At 42.6% G+C, this 17,624-nt stretch overlaps 3 protein-coding genes across 23 annotated transcripts in view; 1 reads left to right on the top strand and 2 right to left on the bottom strand.

The window, feature by feature from the left end:
• Positions 1–220: 220 nt before the first annotated feature.
• Positions 221–9,616, bottom strand: LOC113203921 (mitochondrial protein C2orf69 homolog). Of its 12 annotated transcripts, none has more exons than XM_052271695.1 (8): positions 9,383–9,611; positions 5,140–5,236; positions 4,887–5,061; positions 4,685–4,812; positions 4,007–4,069; positions 3,265–3,526; positions 2,890–3,187; positions 221–2,807 (listed from the first exon to the last, which is right to left on the bottom strand). In XM_052271695.1, exons 3-8 carry the CDS (start codon positions 5,040–5,042, stop codon positions 2,572–2,574), a joined length of 1,143 nt encoding a protein of 380 aa, XP_052127655.1. In that variant the 5' UTR covers positions 5,043–5,061; positions 5,140–5,236; positions 9,383–9,611; the 3' UTR covers positions 221–2,571. The 12 variants fall into 12 exon arrangements, with proteins under 12 accessions (XP_052127655.1, XP_026274924.1, XP_052127654.1 ...); XM_026419139.2 differs by having other exon boundaries at positions 5,167–5,236; positions 9,383–9,610; XM_052271694.1 differs by having other exon boundaries at positions 4,887–5,106; positions 5,167–5,236; positions 9,383–9,610.
• On the bottom strand, positions 5,911–6,936 carry LOC127750315 (potassium channel subfamily K member 9). The gene has a single exon (XM_052271699.1). It carries the CDS (start codon positions 6,934–6,936, stop codon positions 5,911–5,913), a length of 1,026 nt encoding a protein of 341 aa, XP_052127659.1.
• Positions 9,617–9,923: 307 nt separating the features above from the next.
• The window catches only part of LOC113205025 (ankyrin repeat domain-containing protein 17), a gene marked incomplete at its 3' end in the record, with an annotated part of 31,546 nt that continues 23,845 nt past the window's right edge, over positions 9,924–17,624 (top strand). For 3 of the 10 annotated variants that reach the window (XM_052271682.1, XM_052271688.1, XM_052271687.1), the window contains 12 exon segments: positions 9,980–10,333; positions 12,034–12,175; positions 12,250–12,403; positions 12,489–12,633; positions 12,720–12,867; positions 12,963–13,114; positions 13,193–13,909; positions 13,989–15,512; positions 15,589–15,961; positions 16,042–16,241; positions 16,326–16,515; positions 16,946–17,413. In XM_052271682.1, coding sequence (XP_052127642.1) covers positions 10,139–10,333; positions 12,034–12,175; positions 12,250–12,403; positions 12,489–12,633; positions 12,720–12,867; positions 12,963–13,114; positions 13,193–13,909; positions 13,989–15,512; positions 15,589–15,961; positions 16,042–16,241; positions 16,326–16,515; positions 16,946–17,413 — 4,408 coding nt within the window. 10 annotated transcript variants of the gene reach the window in all.

The following is a 17,624-nucleotide window of genomic DNA, read 5'->3' on the forward strand; positions in this document are numbered from 1 at the left end:
CATGCCAGCAGCAGCAGCAGCTGACCATACCACCATCATGTCATGACCGAGACCGAGTAGAAGCATGGGGTCATTCGTGAGAATGCCAAAAGCATTTAAGCAACACTAACCTTGATTAAATTGAATCAAACGGAAATAAGGAATAGACGGATATCTCGAACATCGTCCAGGCACAGAGGAAAGGGGCATAGGAGTAAATCTTTCAGAAAAAAACAATAAATTGTACTTCAAATCACAATTTTTATTAATAAATAAACACTTATTCTTCACTAATTTGATTAATTTTTAAAAAATTACCCACTACAATTATGTCCTCATAAAATATTCCATTTGGTAAAACAGTAAATTGCAAGTCCACATAATATCATGTAAAATCAGTTTCTTTATGGTTAATACTTCAAGTATAAACTACAGTTGTGGAATGTTATCTTAAAAATGCAATGGCAAGAGAAACATGATTACAATTTCCTCACACAAAGGCATTAATTACCCTGTGAGAGAGAGGGTGAGAGAGAGGGAGAGAGAGAGAGAGAGGGGGGGAAAATTGGGTGTACCATCAGAAATGTTGAAAGTTCTTTGGTTTAAGTACACATGCTTGAGAATACATGCTCATTTATCCTGCAGTAATCATGTTAGAAATAGATCCATATAGAGATAGAAATAGTTGCTGTGCCTGAGAAGACACAACAACTACATCCTTGAGAAAATATTGTTCAAATAAAAGGGAACACAAATTATAAAGAGATTCCTCATACAACACATAAAAAGATAGGTATCAACATCACAGTTTTCATATATAGTCCCAATCAACCCCTGAAGCACTTAAGGCATTAAAAGCACTTCAATGTGCATAGAAAGGCGCACATGACAAATTGATGACATGTTTAAAACATCAAAGCATTCAATGAATCACCAATTCATAACACTTTTAAGCGCATTTTTATGAGTATTCAAGGATTCAAGTGCGTCAGGGGAAACAACAGTTTATCATAGGAGTAGCCTTTTGGAAAAAGCGCAAGAAAATTGTAAAGTGAACTGCTCCTGACAACCAATCTAGAGAACTTATTAAACTGAGACCAACCATGAGCCACTTACAGATTCTGAACAATGTAAAAAGAAATAACAGGTTGTGTGAAATAATTTCCAAGGTGCACTACTTCCACCATTCCATAGCTTTTGCACTTTAAAAAAATAAAAATGTGTGTATGCCTTGGACAACAATTCGCTATACCCTTATCTGGTAGCACATGTCGAAGACATTTGGAAATTTCAACAAAATAAAAATAGGTGGACACAACAAGAACTACTTTCAATGAAAACTTTCATTTCTTATAGCCTTGTAGAGAGCCAAACTGACCATTCACAACAAGTAGGTAAGATAAGGGTTTCTTCTATCAGTTACACACAGTAGAGAAGGTCCTTTCAAATTTCACTACAACCGTTAAAAGCAGAAAAGTCAATTCAGATGAAGAAAATTTTGACTGAGACATAAATAAATATGGAAATGAATAAAAAAAGCAATGCACACCAAGACTCTTGTGTGAGAGATACAGTAATAACATAAATATAAAAACAATATAGTTTGTATGAACAAAGTACCGAGCCAGCGGCAGGCATGCTCTTTTCATGAGGGAACTGAATCTCATTTAGGTAGTATTGTTGTATAAAACAGCCTCAGATTACGATAGAGAATAAAATTTCATATAAAATGAAGTTTGTCTATCTGAAATATATAAAACCAAGAAACTATCCAGTCTTATGATAAAATACCTATGCATGGCCACTTCTTCTATGCATCTATCTTTCCTAGGTAGTACAGGGAACAAGTTACAGAACAGAACAAAACAGAATCAAAGATAGATTTGAGTTTGAAGCAAGACTAACATAAAATGAAGACAATTCTACCTGCAGTACATGAAGTATAATCCACATCCAACTCAATTTCTGTGAATGATTGTACGTTTTGTTGTCAAAATTTGTTTGCCCACATTCCAATTAGAAATGGAAACAATAGTGACATAAGTAATAGATTTACAAAAATACCATATACTGTACAGGGTGGGCTAGAAAATGAGCTCTAGACCCATACCACAGATCACATGTGGGAAGTGTCATATAGATGTTTTGTTTTCAGTGGTAACATATTTATAGATGTTTGAACAAACAGTATATATCTACTCAAAGCATTTGGCACAGAAAAATTCACATACTTTAAAGTAGATATGAAGATGAAACATCATACTGTTTACCCAGACAGCTCAAGAATACAGCAATTTATATGTATTCCATATGAATATTTACAAAACTGACGAATTTTAAATATCATGAGAGCTTAGAGCGACTAGCTTTGCGCATGTATGACTTGATGGTGATAGATAAAATACATGGGAGGAACTGACAGATAACCAAAGTATTTATTCCTCTAATGAAAGAACCAGAAGTGTTCTGTCAAAACCAATTGACAAGTAAGATTAAATCTTGAACCTTACAAGTCTTTATAGAGGATGAGAAACAGGAAATCACGCTTCTTCTGTCAAAGGGGACTGAGGAACAAGACTTTTACACAAAGCTTTAGGTCTCTGGCGGGGAAGATGAGGCATTTTCACAACCTCCCTCAGGCCTGAATACATTATGAACTTCAAAGTGGGTGAGCAATGTGGGTAATTGATTTTCAAAATGAAAAGTTCTCTCTATTGGAGCATTTAGCCTGCGCAGGAGATCACAAAAAGCCTTTTCTTCCTTACGTATCCACGGTCTTCTATCATCATTAACTTGATAAGGTGTTACATGCACATGTATATTAATGCCTGCAAGAAATTCAAAACTTGTTAATTTTATCTGATTGATCAAAAAGGTTATTTCCTATTACTTTGTGAGATTTATACTTACTAAGTCTGGTTAAAGTTTCAAGAAGACTCCGTGAAGTAATCCATGTGTTTTTACCACCAGAATGACCACCATCAAGCCAGTACATTTCTCTAATCCGAGATACTATTTTGGACATTGTATCATCATCAGGGGTAAGTGTTTTCAAATAGTGAAATTCATAAATAATCTGGTTCAATACTACACATCCTTTACTGAAACCAATGAGAATCAAATGTGCACGATCCAATTGGATACCTTCCCTCCACCAAATCTTTTCCTGATCTTTTTCCAGCTTTTGGTCTGGAACCAGTTTAGATTCCTGAAACAAAGAAACCAAAAATGTTATTCACTATTTCTGAAAAATAACATTTATTTACATCAATTGATCTAACTTACTAGTGTCGCTACTTCATTTTGACAGACACTACTTGAAGAGCTACCAACATCAGTGCTTGTTGTGCTGTCAGTGGATGGTTTTGCATCTTTTTGCGCTTGCGACCTTAACTGACTTATGGACATATTACGTAACCGAGCAGAGGCACATTGAAGGAGTCTTTCCAGATGCTGCAAAGTGTAATGGGTGGGTGTGTGTTCTGGAGCACCACAGTTATTGCATGGAACAAAATTATCATAGCAGCTAAATGTTTTGAATTCCATCCTGAAAGCAAATCAAAATATAAGTACTTCACAACACCTGAAACAATCTGGGAAATAGAAACAGTAACCTGTCAGAGATACAATACCATACCAATGGGTTTAGAGAGTTCTCCCCTACACATGTTTGGCCCTCAGGTGAGGGAGTTAGTTCCTTTACGTCCCAGGGCTAATGTGAATAGTGGAGGAAGGACTCATTGGGTGACCCAAGAAAGTTAGTGTCTCATGTTTTGTGCCAAAATTTTAATTGTGTTCCCTTGATTATCCATCTATGCTATGTTCTTTGCCCTGCTTGGTGAGCATTAATCCTATCAACTTGCTAAATAAACAAGTTTGCAATATTTAAATGTGTTTGCACTACTAGCATGCAGTAAAAATTTAACAAAAGAACCAAATTCTTAATTATTTGTCTTTAAGATATTATTGGTAAAATATTTATGCCAAAAGAAGTAAAGTTAAATATATTAGAAAACAATTTACTTGCCTGTTATGATCCATTTCAGCTGATACAAAATCCATGAAGGTGGCAAGTTTAGGAGTAGTCGATCTATTTAAACAAACAAACATATGTTACAGATCAAACTGAAAAATTCAATGTAAACCCATGAATGTGCAACCCACAATTTCAAATATTATTAATATGCATAAGTACATTCAGTAGTAAAATACTTCTGCTGTTAATACAAGTGCACCAATTTTCAATATTGTTGAAATTAATATTTGTCAACTTTACAGAATAGTGAACAGTTTAAGCAACAGATGAAAGTACGTAGTAATTTAGTACAGAAAAACCAAACCTAAAATGCCACCTTATAAATTGTAAAAGAGTAAAAACTGGGGAAGAAAGCTTCGGGTTCACTTTCAGGACAAGTAGGAAAGAGCAGTAAATTATCTTCTATTCCCTTATATATTGGGTTAGATTTGAATAAGATTAATTTATTGAGATACAATTAAGATTTATCAAGCTACCCCTGCATCAAACTACAATTTTGGCAAATCATCCTTCTACATGCAGAACATGGTTAAAAAAGCATATCAGTAAATGAAAAGTAAAATGATAAAAAGCTGCACTACACAAAGAGTGGGGAAAAATCTTGACTTTTATAAGGAGGCTGCTCATTGTTTTCAAATGTATAATGGATTTAGGATGTCTTAGGCTTACCTAACTGGACGTACAACAACAATATGGCAGGTAGGAAAGCGTTTACTAAGTCGCTCACTAGTTTCATCTAAACTCCACTTCATGTATGGTTTATTATCTCGGTGACCTTCCATATTTTCCTTATAATCCTGTACGTGAACAAAAGCGTACAGCATAAACACACTATTATACGGCACAAATCAAATAATATTTAGAAATTTACCTGTACATCTCCACCAAAATATATTACAGCAGAATCTTCTTCTGAACGAGTTTGTGGAGGGTGATAAATAACATCATTGACCCGGCCTTCATACCCGGGGACAGCTAAAAGCCGAATGGGACCACTGGGTGCAGTTGACCCTAGCATGCTGGACATTTTTAATGTACTCAGGATGCTGTAATGAAAATGGAGTTGCTACAACCTAGAAAGTAAAATACGTCTAAAAATCAAATAGTAAATTGAAATGTGCCACCTTGCAAGTAAATGTACAACTGGTTACCTTAAATATTCCTTTATTATATCATAGTCAGCAAGAAAATGGAGTGTTTGAAGCCCACACACAAATCCATCTGAAAGGAAAGGGAAAAGATAAAAACATGAGCAATATCCAGGACAACTAGTAGAGCTGGTTACATTCACAAGGTTACAGACACAAAAAGATTCAAAAGGAAAACAGATTAGAGTGTTATCCACGATAAAAATAGTATTGTATATGCAAAATGTAACACTGAATTACTAAAATATTGTGTTTAATTTAATTACAATGCTTAAAAATATTTAAAACTCACTGTGCAGGTCTTATTTCAATTGCACAGGTGTCAAGATGGTCTACACAAAAGTAAGTAGAACTTTTCCACTGAATAGGTATATGCACTAGGGGTTCTCTTGCCAGCATTTTTCCAGCTTGAGTTGGTCTTCGGGCACGGTGGTTCAGAGACTACAGAGTACACATTTACAGACAGGCCGGTTCTAGTCTGCGCTACGGAGTGGCTCAGCAACAAGTCGGGTCGAGGTAAATTTAGCCTGACGGGCGGGAAGGCACGGTGGCGAGTAGAGCGCGTAGGAGCAGGGAGCGTTCGGCGTGGCACCGCGTGTGTAGAATACTAACTTCACCAAAGTTAAAAAAGAAAAGGAATAAATGCATCAGAAAAGCCCCCCCCCCCCCCGTAAAAAAAAATACTGTCTTAGTGTCCGTTTTTGTCGCCCCGGGCAACTCTGGCACTGCACTCGTGTCTCAGTGGTCTCAGTACATGTAGTCCTGCTCCGGGCTGGGTCCCCGGTAGCAGGTCGCGGCTCGCAGATGCAACTCGTCCAGGCAGTGGCCAACATCATCCTTGAGCTGGCGAACCTTGACGCGCACCTCCTCGCGCATCAGGTTGTAGCACATGGCGATGAGTCCCAGGCCGAGCAGCAGGTACACGAAGGTGATGACCCGCCGGGTCTGGATGCCACCGTCGTCACCGCCCTTGCCGTCGCCCTCGCCGTCGCTGAGGGTGGCGCCGGGAACGAAGTCGCCGAAGCCGATCTTGCAGAGGCTGGTCACGCAGAAGTAGCAGCTGTCCAGGTAGCTCCATTGCTCCCACTCGGCGAACATGATGGTGCCTGTGAGCACGTAGCCGCTGATGACCCAGAGGCAGGCCGTGGACGGCACAATCACCCGCGGCCCCGGACCCGTGGAGCCGGCCGGCCTCGGCGTCGAGCACTCGTACAGGCGGGTGTAGAGCCAGCGAAACGTCTGGGCCAGCACCTTGCCCATGTTCATGAAGTACAGCACGTACAAAGGGACGCCGAACACGGCGTACACCACGGTGGCGGCTTTGCCCCACGTGGTCCGCGGCACCAGGTTCCCGAAGCCAATCATGGTGAAGATAGACAGGGAAAACATGAGGGCAGCGGGGAAGGACCACATGGCCTCGGCGGTGCGGCCGTCGTAGCCCTTACGGGCCGCGTCCACGACGGCGCCTTGGAAGCCCATCAGGGCCGAGTCCACCTTGCGGCGCCACAGCGACTCGTTGAGCACGTTGAGCTCTTGTGAGATGAGCCACAGCCGGGCCGCCGTCTGTTTGCTGTGCTCCCGCACCTCTGCGAGCTCGGGGTACTCCACCTTGCTCTCGATGTTTATGAAGCAGACCGCCCCCACTATGGCGTAGCTCACGACCAGCCCGCCCACGCCCACTTGGGTGCACATAAAGGCCACCAGCTTGCGGCAGCAGTCCTTGACGCGCTCGCGGGGGTCCGACGCCGTGCTCGAAGAGTCCTTGGAGCCCATGGAGCCCTTGGAGCCCCGGCTGCGCACAGATCCGCGCCCGCGCCCCAGGTCGCCGGGGTGCAGCGCCCCCGCGGCCGCCGCGTGCGCCCCAGCCCGCCCGCCCTGACGCATCGTACTGGCGCCGTGGCCCGCGGCTACCCGAGGCCCCGGCCGACGCCCTCCCCCCCTCCAAAGCCCTACGCGCGGTCGCCCCGGGTAGGCCTCCCGGCCCAGACTTGATCCTTACACACAAATTCCCCCCTTTCCCCCGTTCCCTTTGACGCCTCACGGTGGACGGACACATTGCACTCTTTCACCCCCCCCCCCCCTCTTTCCCATGCACAGGAACCCCAGCATAGAGTCCTAGAGGGGAGAGAAACGTAAACTCGAGAAATGCGTCGATGAATCCCTCATACCGCTACCCCACCCTGCCCCGCCACTCCTCCCCGCTGAAACCAAATCTCCCCAAGATGGCCGCGTGAGCATGCGCACAAGCGCGTGCCCCTCAAGATGGCGACTCGGGTTTAGCAGCTGTTTACGTGCCGTAGTCCGTGAAGCGTACGGCTAAAATCAACAGTTTTTAATATTTAGAAGTTAGCCAGCACCCCAAAATGCAGCGAGCCGAACGGGTATGAAATTTAGGTTTCCGATCGATGCTTTACCAACACAGGACGTCCTCGTATTTTCGAGAACAGTTAGTTTCCCCGGTTTTTCCGTCTGCTGGCAACGTCGCCCGGCCGCAGCCGCCGCCGGCCGCTCGCGCAGGTTAGGTTGCGGAAACATGTTGCACGAATACTGATCGTTCTTAATAACTAGAAGTCGTACCGGAAAGCCAAAATATCGGAAACAATGCTTAAACTCTACCGAAAAAGGCGCTCAATACAGTTTAGAGCTAACTATAATTTTAAATTTATAATTACAAATTAAAACACACACCTTACGGTCTGTGACTAAAAATATATAGTTTTCACCGCTTCCTTTTATTAATTGGAGTGTTGTCACTAAAAACTAAATATATCGTAAGGATCTTTGAGCAGAGTCCTTTCTAAAACCACATTGGTTCAATTTTTTAATCGCTTTGTTGTTGGCAATAAAATAGAAGTAACTGCCAACGTCGCTCCGTCGTGCGTACAGTCAAACCCCGCGCGCCCCGCAGTCTCCCCAAGATGGCCGCCATGAAAAATTCTACTGGCAGATGAGCAAGACACCCATGACGTTTCTCTCCCCTATAGGACTCTACCCCAGCAGGGCCCGGCGCGGCGCGCTTCGCCGCAACATCTTGCAAGCAGACCAAGGCGCTATTCCTGTCCATGCCTTGGCCGTGCCCAGGCAGTCCTGGGCTGGGCAGTCCCTTGGCGACGGAACGCCATGCCAGGCGGGCCGGCGGGCGCGGGCAACACCCTGCTGGCGCTGGCGCTGGCACTCGCACTAAAGCCTGGGGCTCCATGTCGACAAAAGTCAAGGTTCACCACCATACATTAGAGATGAACTTCAGACTATACATACAATCATTTTTTTTGCGAAGAACTCTCCAGCCAAGGTTGCAGCATTACTTAGTAAAAGGGAATCCTCAAAAAAGTGTTCACATTTTCCAATAATTGAGTGACGAAAGGAGTGTCATGACAGCAAAACCGAGTACAGTTATTTGGTAAATGCAGATGAGCTGAAACCCATAGCTCGACTCATTTATAAATATGTAGCAACAGTTGTGTTTATCACTGCTCCATTTGTGGCAAAGCTTAGTGTAACAAAATTCTTAGAGTACAGTGAATGTTCAGTGCATAGAGGAGAGTCGATGTTAATATATGCTGCTTTACTACCAAATATTAAGCACTCCTGTACCACAGGTCATTCTACAACAATGTCGACTAGAACAAAACGCACACCAGACAAAATCGATTAAATATCTCCCAATAATATTTAATTAATATATGTTAACTCAATTGTAATATTTTGCTTTGATGACGCACAGAGGACATGTGTGACAATGTAAGATTTGCAACAAACGTAGAGTAGAGATAGGTCCAAAAAAATGAAAATATATTACATAAACTAACTAAAAGGCTAAATAAGTTTAGGGGGGTGTTTACATTCATAACAATATTTGAGATGATAATAAGGTTTGTCCCAAAACAAACAATGACAGATTTACATTTACAGAGGTACCACAAAATCATAGAAGAGTTGGTAGTAAGGTAAAATCGATGTTGAACACCACTAAAAATATATGAAAACTGAAAGAACTTGCGAAATGACTGTAAAATTAATTAAGTATAAATGTCTGAGGCAAACTCTCCAAAAAAGGAAATAAACCAACCCTACCGCTAAGGCGTTACCAGACGTTATTCGTTATCACGCATTGAAATTAAAGATGCCTCCTCCTTAAAAAATAGTGACAATGCTCCACTTGAGGCAGGCAAACAAATTAAACATGACTTACAATAAATATGTGAAGAAAAGTGCTTACTTTGATTAAAATCTAGATTCCTCAAATTTTCTTGGCTCCAACCGTCACGATCGCCGATTGGGTCTGTTCCAGAGAGACAAGATGGACGAACATCATTGGTTGACCATATTGACCACCGGCATATCGCATCATGAGAAAAGATGAAATTCCCTTCTATCGGAGAGCTTCTTTACTACATACAACTTCTTCCCACCTAAGTTCATGTCTATTATTAGACTTTCGGTTTCTGCGCATCTCTACTGTTTCGTAATGATTAGGTAATCATGAAAATCCGTCACACAAACCCCGTCCCGTGCCCGCCCGAGTAGGGGGTAGTGGAGGTGGTGGAAGGGTGGTGATTCTACGAAAGTCAAAACATATGTTGCTTGTCAATGCCTGACGCACGTAAGTTTATGCATCAATTAAAGTGATTGTGTGGCACATGCATCAAGGAATTGAAATTACAGACGGGGAACCATCACGATAGGCTGGAGCCGGCCGGTTTTCATGCGAATTGACCGCCTAAGTTAGATGTAGTTCACATATTTCACCACAGAGCGCGTGGCGTGGTTCAGCTGACGGCCTACAGATGGCTCGCGCGTATCAGCGGAAGCATCCGGGAGGGGAAGGGACCCTCACCGTAGTAGACATGGCGAGTATTTTCGGGTGAATGATGCTGATTGGAATACAAAGTACGAATATTGAGTTGTGTGCGTAGTATATTTCGTGTACGAAACACTGCAGATTGATGTGATATCATATAAAGTTTAGTTAAAAATGCAGAATGTTGCACAAGGATCCTCTTCTGATGGCCAGAAAGTGGAAAAAGTGAGCATCCTCGACCTGGGGAAATCGTCGACACCCCATTCTTCCAACTCGAGTCCTACCAAATCAGAAACGGATACATTTTCGGAACATCAACCGAGATCTATGAGTGATTCATCGGACAGCGAAGAGGACGAAGTCTCCGAGGTATAATATTTTGTGCGCTGCTGACAAAGTTAGTGGGTCTATCCTTAATTGAGGAGTTTCTGCATCCTTACACCTCGTCAAGAGACATCTTGTGGCATAGTAAAATGATGAGACAAAGTAGGCTTAAGTTAGGCCTAATATAGAGATGAGTTTTAATCAATGAGTGTGTGACTAGCGAATCCAGTGTCGAATATTGGCAAGATAGACAATTTCTGATCCCTTACCCTCTGCTTTGTGGAAGTTGTGCCGTGAAGTACGTGAATTCACAACGCCGAGGACATGGCCTAGCCCAGGCCATAGACCCCGAATTCGTGTGTTGTTTTGCATAATACGGTTTGAATAGCTATTCAATGGGGCGGAATTTATATTTGCTATGTTTTAAGGCGTTTTAGTAGTTTAAGCAGCAGCTGTCATTGGCCCCTGGTAATTAGGCCACTCGTAATAAATGTGGTTAGAGGCTCGCTAGCACTGTACTACAGTTTTGACACGTTTTTACTCGCATTCTTCTATTTCTGTTGGTATTATTACATTCGGTGCAATTTTTTCCCCCATTTTTTGCCACTTAAGCACCAATAATCGTTATTGTACGCTGTTTTCAAGTTTTCCGAAGGGAGGGGTAACCTAGCCTAGGCATGGGGGTACCACCTCGTAGTCCATGGCAAGGGCAATGTTTTCTTATTTTGCTGATCAGTATTTGTTTTTCTTTCGCCCTGTCTGCTGAAAACATGCATATTTATTTTTTTTCTTTTGTTTGCAAACGTTTTTGTCGTGTCTCGAACGTTGATTAGATCGTATTTCATGAATGAATGAGCGTGGATATGTGTGTGTGAGAGAGATAGATGTAGATAGTATGAGTAATTGAAATACTTTTAATTATCTCTACTATTGTTGTTTATCATACCAAATACTATGCCCGTTTAGGAATGCTGAATATTCCTTCTCAGTTGTTGGCTTCATAAAGCAGGTGTTTATTTTCTGAAAAGTTGCTATGTCACTAACCTCATTTTTTGGTTAATTGAGACAAATTAACTTCCAATACAAATCTTCACTTGTTTTAAAAATTCCTCTTTACAGTTACACTGTTTGCTTTGAAGATACTTTTGCTTTTTCAATTGCAATCAGAAGTATCTGCTTGTGATGTGTGATGTTTTCAATGGATTTTTGCTGAGGTTTTCATTTCGAAATCAACTTATTCAATCTTATCAAATATCTTGGTCTAGTAGCTTGAGTTTCCCTGTTATTTCTTCAAAAATTATGTTACCTAAAGTTACCTCGGTTTCCACAATTAATCCTGAAGGCTTTTCAGTTCCATTAATTTAATAAAAATAGCCATTGTATTTTTTTTTTTTATGAAAGGTATTTTGGTTTTAATTCTAACATCAATGCACAAACTCCAGTATGCACAGCTCAATTCCTTCTATTTTATTGCATTTTTAAAGTCTTAATTTTGGCTTTCATTGAAACGAATTTGAAGTCTCTAACTATGGTTCTGATTCGTTTCACATTCGGATATGTTATCATGACTGCTTCTCATCCACCATTTTATAATACGTTAGAAGCGACCTAAGTCTATAATTTTCAATTGCTTTAGATTCAAATTTAGCCCTTCAGACCATTATCCATTCCTTTCCAGTAGCAATTTGTGGTTTGATTTAAAGTTGTTTTGTAAACCATAGAAAAATGTCATTGCTTCTTGTAAGGTGGAGTCGTTCGTTATTGACCAGGATTTGGACGATGAAGTTCGATTGGAGGCCTCAAAGTTCCTTTTGGCATCTGATGAGTCTGAGCATGCTGTTGATCCTGAAACACAAGCAAGACTAGAAGCCCTTCTAGAAGCTGCTGGTTAGTTAAACATTCAATCAATCAATCATTTTGTTTTTAGTGTTCAGTTTAATTGAAACAACTTATCTCTCTAGGTATTGGGAAGCTTTCAAGTGGAGATGGAAAGCACCTATCTGATCCTGAAGTTTTGAGGCGATTAACGTCGAGTGTATCCTGTGCATTGGATGAGGCGGCTGCAGCACTTACAAGGATGAGGAATGAAAATCAGAGACCCCAACAAGAAACAAGGTTAGCAAGCTATTTTTTAATGAAGGAGCATCAGCAGGATTAATTGTATTACATTTTCTGTAAAAAAATATTATCGTTTTTCAAGGTCATTGGTTGAAGCATGCAGTGATGGTGATGTGGGAACAGTGAAAAAGCTTTTAACAGAAGGCAGAAGTGTCCATGAAACAACTGAGGAGGGGGAGAGTCTTCTCTCTCTTGCATGTTCAGCAGGCTATTATGAGCTAGCACAGGTAAATTTTGTTGCCCTTTTTTGTCTGTGGAACAACATTTATCATCATATTGGTCTATTTTTTATTTTATTTTTTTTACCCATTAGGTTTTGTTAGCCATGAATGCAAATGTTGAAGACCGTGGAATCAAGGGGGACTGCACCCCTTTGATGGAAGCAGCATCTGCAGGCCATGTTGATATTGTCAAACTTCTCATTGCTCATGGTGCTGATGTTAATGCCCAGTCCTCATCTGGTAAGAATTTCAACAAATTTTCTGCTCTTTGCGTTTTTTGCCTTATCAATGTATTTCGTCCCTTTTCACATCCTTTTTTTCCACACCAATTTCAGGCAACACTCCTTTAATGTATGGCTGTGCTGGTGGATACAGTGAAGTTGTAAAAGTCCTACTCGAGGCTGGTGCCAATGTTGAAGATCACAATGAGAATGGGCACACTCCTTTAATGGAAGCAGCTAGTGCTGGGAAAGTAGCTGTTGCCAAAGTAAGATATCTTAATTATTTCAATAGTAATACATTTTCTTCGCGCTACATTTTTATTAAACCTTCACTTTTCTCACAGGTTCTGTTAGAACATGGAGCTGGTATAAATACTCATTCTAATGAGTTCAAGGAGTCAGCCCTCACTCTTGCATGTTATAAAGGTCATTTAGATATGGTAAGGTTTCTGCTTGAGGCAGGTGCAGACCAAGAACATAAAACAGATGAAATGCACACTGCACTTATGGAGGCCTCCATGGATGGTCATGTGGAAGTAGCCAAACTTCTTCTTGATTCTGGTGCTCAAGTTAATATGCCCACAGATAGCTTCGAGTCTCCTCTGACTCTAGCTGCCTGTGGTGGCCATGTAGACCTGGCTATGTTGCTCATAGAAAGAGGTGCCAATATTGAGGAAGTCAATGATGAAGGCTACACACCACTCATGGAGGCCGCTCGTGAAGGCCATGAGGAAATGGTTGCACTACTTCTTAGTCAGGGAGCCAACATCAATGCCCAGACGGAAGAGACTCAAGAGACTGCTCTGACCCTAGCATGTTGTGGGGGTTTTCTAGAAGTTGCTGACTTTCTCTTGAAGGCCGGTGCTGACCTGGAACTTGGTTCCTCGACACCATTGATGGAAGCAGCTCAAGAAGGTCATCTTGAGCTAGTGAAATATTTGCTGGATCAAAATGCCAATGTGACTGCACAAACTCAAACAGGGGATACTGCTCTGACTTATGCCTGTGAAAATGGACACACTGATGTGGCTGACCTGCTTCTTCAGTATGGTTCAGATTTGGTTAGTATCTACTTGTGCATGTAAAGATTTTATTTTGTGCTCATGATGTTTGTCTCTAAATCATGTTATCTATTTTCAGGAGCATGAGTCAGAAGGAGGCCGAACACCTTTGATGAAAGCTTGTCGAGCTGGGCATCAGTGCACAGTGAAATTCCTTATCCAGAAAGGTGCTGATGTTAACAGACAAAGCACAAATAACGACCACACACCTCTCTCTCTAGCATCTGCAGGCGGACACCTTGCAGTAGTACAGCTACTGCTCCAGCACAATTCTGATCCTTTCCATAAGTTGAAGGATAATTCAACAATGCTAATAGAGGCTGCCAAAGGGGGACACACAAAAGTTGTACAGCTCCTACTTGACTACCCCCATTCCATTATGATGAGTGGTCAACAGCAACCTTCAGCTACCCCTCAACAGCAATCACCACCTCAAACACAACCTCCTCATTCCCAGCCTCAAATCCAGTCCCATCCTCCGCTTCAACTTCAAGCTCAGACCCTTCCCCAATCTCAACCTACAGTGATTCAGTCACCGACGCAAGCTCAGTTGCCAAGTCACCCAGTCTCCCCAGAACAAGTTCAACAGTTACACCAACAGCGCCATGTCCAACAAGCTGGACTGATTGCTGTTCCTGATGCTGTGCAAGCCCTCCCTCAAGAAGAAGTTAGTCCGGCTGCTGTTCTCAACATCAGTTCTTCTTCCAAGACTGGCAGTCCAACAAGTCCAGATCCAAATGTTACCCTGTTCAGTGCTAGTAGTTCACCTGAAGGATCAGACAACCTGAAGAAATCTCTACTTCGCAAAAGTCGAACTGCAGCAGCTGCTGAAGACAATGTGCTCACATCTGCAGAGGCTCAGCAAGCAAAGAATGTACCTCCGGGAGAGGGAGGAGCTGCTCTCTCCAAGGAAGAGAGCAATATCCTGGACAAAGGGAGCACTGGTGAGCAGTTGCTGCGTCAGCAAATCTATGCAGACTTACAGCGAGTGGAGGAAGAACAAGAGAAGCAGCTTCTTCTTGCTAGTTACGACGCTAGTTCTGATGCCTCAGCTGGAGCGACTCCTGAACAGGTTGCTCCTCAAACATCAAGTCCAGCCACATCCTTTTCAGCAACCCCTCCTGAGCCTCAGCCCTCTTTATCCACCCAAAAGGGGGCTGTCAGTTCACCAGGGAGTTTGTCTGGAACATCATTGCCTAAACTGCAGGTTCCTTTACAAATTCTAGCAGATTCCCAAAGTACCACCACCACCACCACCACCGCAACTGTAACCACCAGCAACCCAGCTGCAATCTATCTGCCGCCTCCACCCTCAACACCACCTCAAACTGTTACTAGTTCTGCTGAAGTCAACCAGTCAACAGCAATTAGTGATCGTCCAAAAGCCAAACCAGCAACCAAGAAAGAAGGTCAGAAAGCAAGAAAGCAGCAAATTGTTCAAGCTGTCACTCAAGAATTGGCATTTCAAGCTGCTCAAATGGCTCAAGCTGCCCAATTAGGCCAGAATTCAAGGATATGTGCTGCAACTGCAGCCGCTGCTGTGAACTTAGCACAGATTCACAACCAACAAGTGGATCAGCGTGTACAAACCCTTGATCAGGAGGTAAGAATAAATCAATTTATTTCTGCTTTGACTTCCTGATTTCATTGTGTCTCATCTAATGAATTTTATGTGATAGGTTTTGCAGCGACATCAGCAACTTCACCTCCACCACCCACCTCAACAAGCACTACCAGTAGATGCTGCTGCTGACCCCAAAGTTGCAGCTGGTGGTATCTTAACGCCTAGCCAACTCATTGCACACCTTCAGCAACTAGACCCTTCAATTACAGCAGCTTCCCCTCAACAACTCCACCACCATGTTCATCAAGTTCTGCATCAGAAACCTAATTTAAGAACCCTGCAGCAAATGCTTCCAGGGGGGCCTGATGAATTAGCCGAACTTCTTTCTGACCAGGTTGACCATGGTACCTTGGACAGAGAGCACTTGGCAAGTGCGGTTGTAGACTCTCTTGAAGCACTACAGGCACTAGCCTTGGATGATATCAATGGTAATTAATTAACTTAAGTACAAATTGAAAGTCATGTTTTGTTGCACCTTATATGTAACTTTGCTTAAATCTCATTTCAGCTGAAGCCTGTTCTCAAGCTGAGAATTTCCAACAAGCTTTTCCTACAGCTTCTCTTGGAGAAGCAATCACTGCTATGGCAGCAGCCCATCAGGTCCAAGGGGACATGAGCCGTGTAGAGTATTATGCAGTGCCAACATCAGGTGCCCAGCACCCTGCTCTGCAGGTGAGCACTAGCTTGAGTGGATTAGAGGGAGAGGAGGTTTGTTTTCTCACTTTTTGTCTGTGTCTCTTACAAAAACTGGACCATGATATCTATAATTTTCGTTTTCTCCTTCGCACACAGCAACTCCAGTACCAGCAATATCAGCTGACAACTGGCAGTGCACCATGCAGTTTGGAAGTGATTGCCAATGCCACCAATACTCAGATTCTAGCTAATCGAGCAGCAGCCGCTGCTGGAACTGCATCATCAACATCGAGTACCATACCAACTTCTTTCCAGCCTCAGTTGCTACTGCCAAGTCCACAACTTGGTGAGTGTAGAAGCTTTTTCTGTCCGTCTTAGGGAGCTGTAATTCCTACACAAATGCTGCATCCTTTCATAACAAGAAGTAATTTTTAGCAAGAGGGCATGTGCTATCTACTATTGCATTTAGCCAGGCCTGTTCCTGTTTAATTCCTTAAAATTCTACCTCAGTATCAGTTTAACTTTAACCTATTTAATACATCTAAAAAAGTAATGGTTATTTGTCCTCACGTGAGCTGCTTAGCAGCTGTTAGATTCACCACTAATCCCACATCATTGCTCACTGGAACAGTTTTTACTTTATTCTTTTAATGACTTTATGTTCTACTGAGAAGTAAACAAATTTGTGTGTTTAACTGAGTCCAGAGAGAATGTTCAACAATAATCTAGCTGTTGCCTTTTCTAATACTAACATATTTTGTTTGATGGTGGCGCAGCCTCCTCCCCTTCCGACTCCTCATCTCCACCACTGCCTGTGCCTGCATCATCTGCTGCAGTAGCCACACAAGCAACAACTGTCCCTGTACCTCCACCTCTCCCAACCCCTGCTGCATCCAAATCATCAGTGCGTGTGACAACCTCTACTGCGCCCACAACTGCGTCTGCCAATGCAACTGCTACAGTCCAAACAAGTATGCCCACTGCCTGTACCCAGCCACACCATCACCATGGTACACCTTGCAGTAGTCATCAGGTGCAAGCCTCCACTCAAACCCTCAGTACTGGAGTGACTGTACCCCTAAATGACAAAAAAGTTCTGACCGTGACTCAGACTCAGGCTAAGGGGAAAAAGGCCAGATATCAGGTTCAGCCCCAGGCTCGACAGCAGCCAGCACCCCAGCCTCAGCCTCAACAGCCTGCCACCGCTCAGCAACAGGGTGTAACCCATCACGATCCAAGCACAGGTCTGTTCACACTTCTTGCACACCATTTAGTACCACATCCTCTTTATGTTATAATGGTCATCTTTGCAGTGTTAGATTACTTTGGAGCAGTGGCTTTAAATAAGCAGTGTTGAATAAGGACAACACTTTTTCAGCCCTTCCTCAAACCCAGCTGCAGCTCCCCATCTAATCACTGAAATTTTCCATATCATCATTTTCCTTATACATTATA

Source organism: Frankliniella occidentalis, unplaced genomic scaffold (genome assembly GCF_000697945.3).
Source record: "Frankliniella occidentalis isolate FOCC.00 unplaced genomic scaffold, Focc_3.1 Scaffold169, whole genome shotgun sequence".
NCBI lineage: Eukaryota > Metazoa > Arthropoda > Insecta > Thysanoptera > Thripidae > Frankliniella > Frankliniella occidentalis.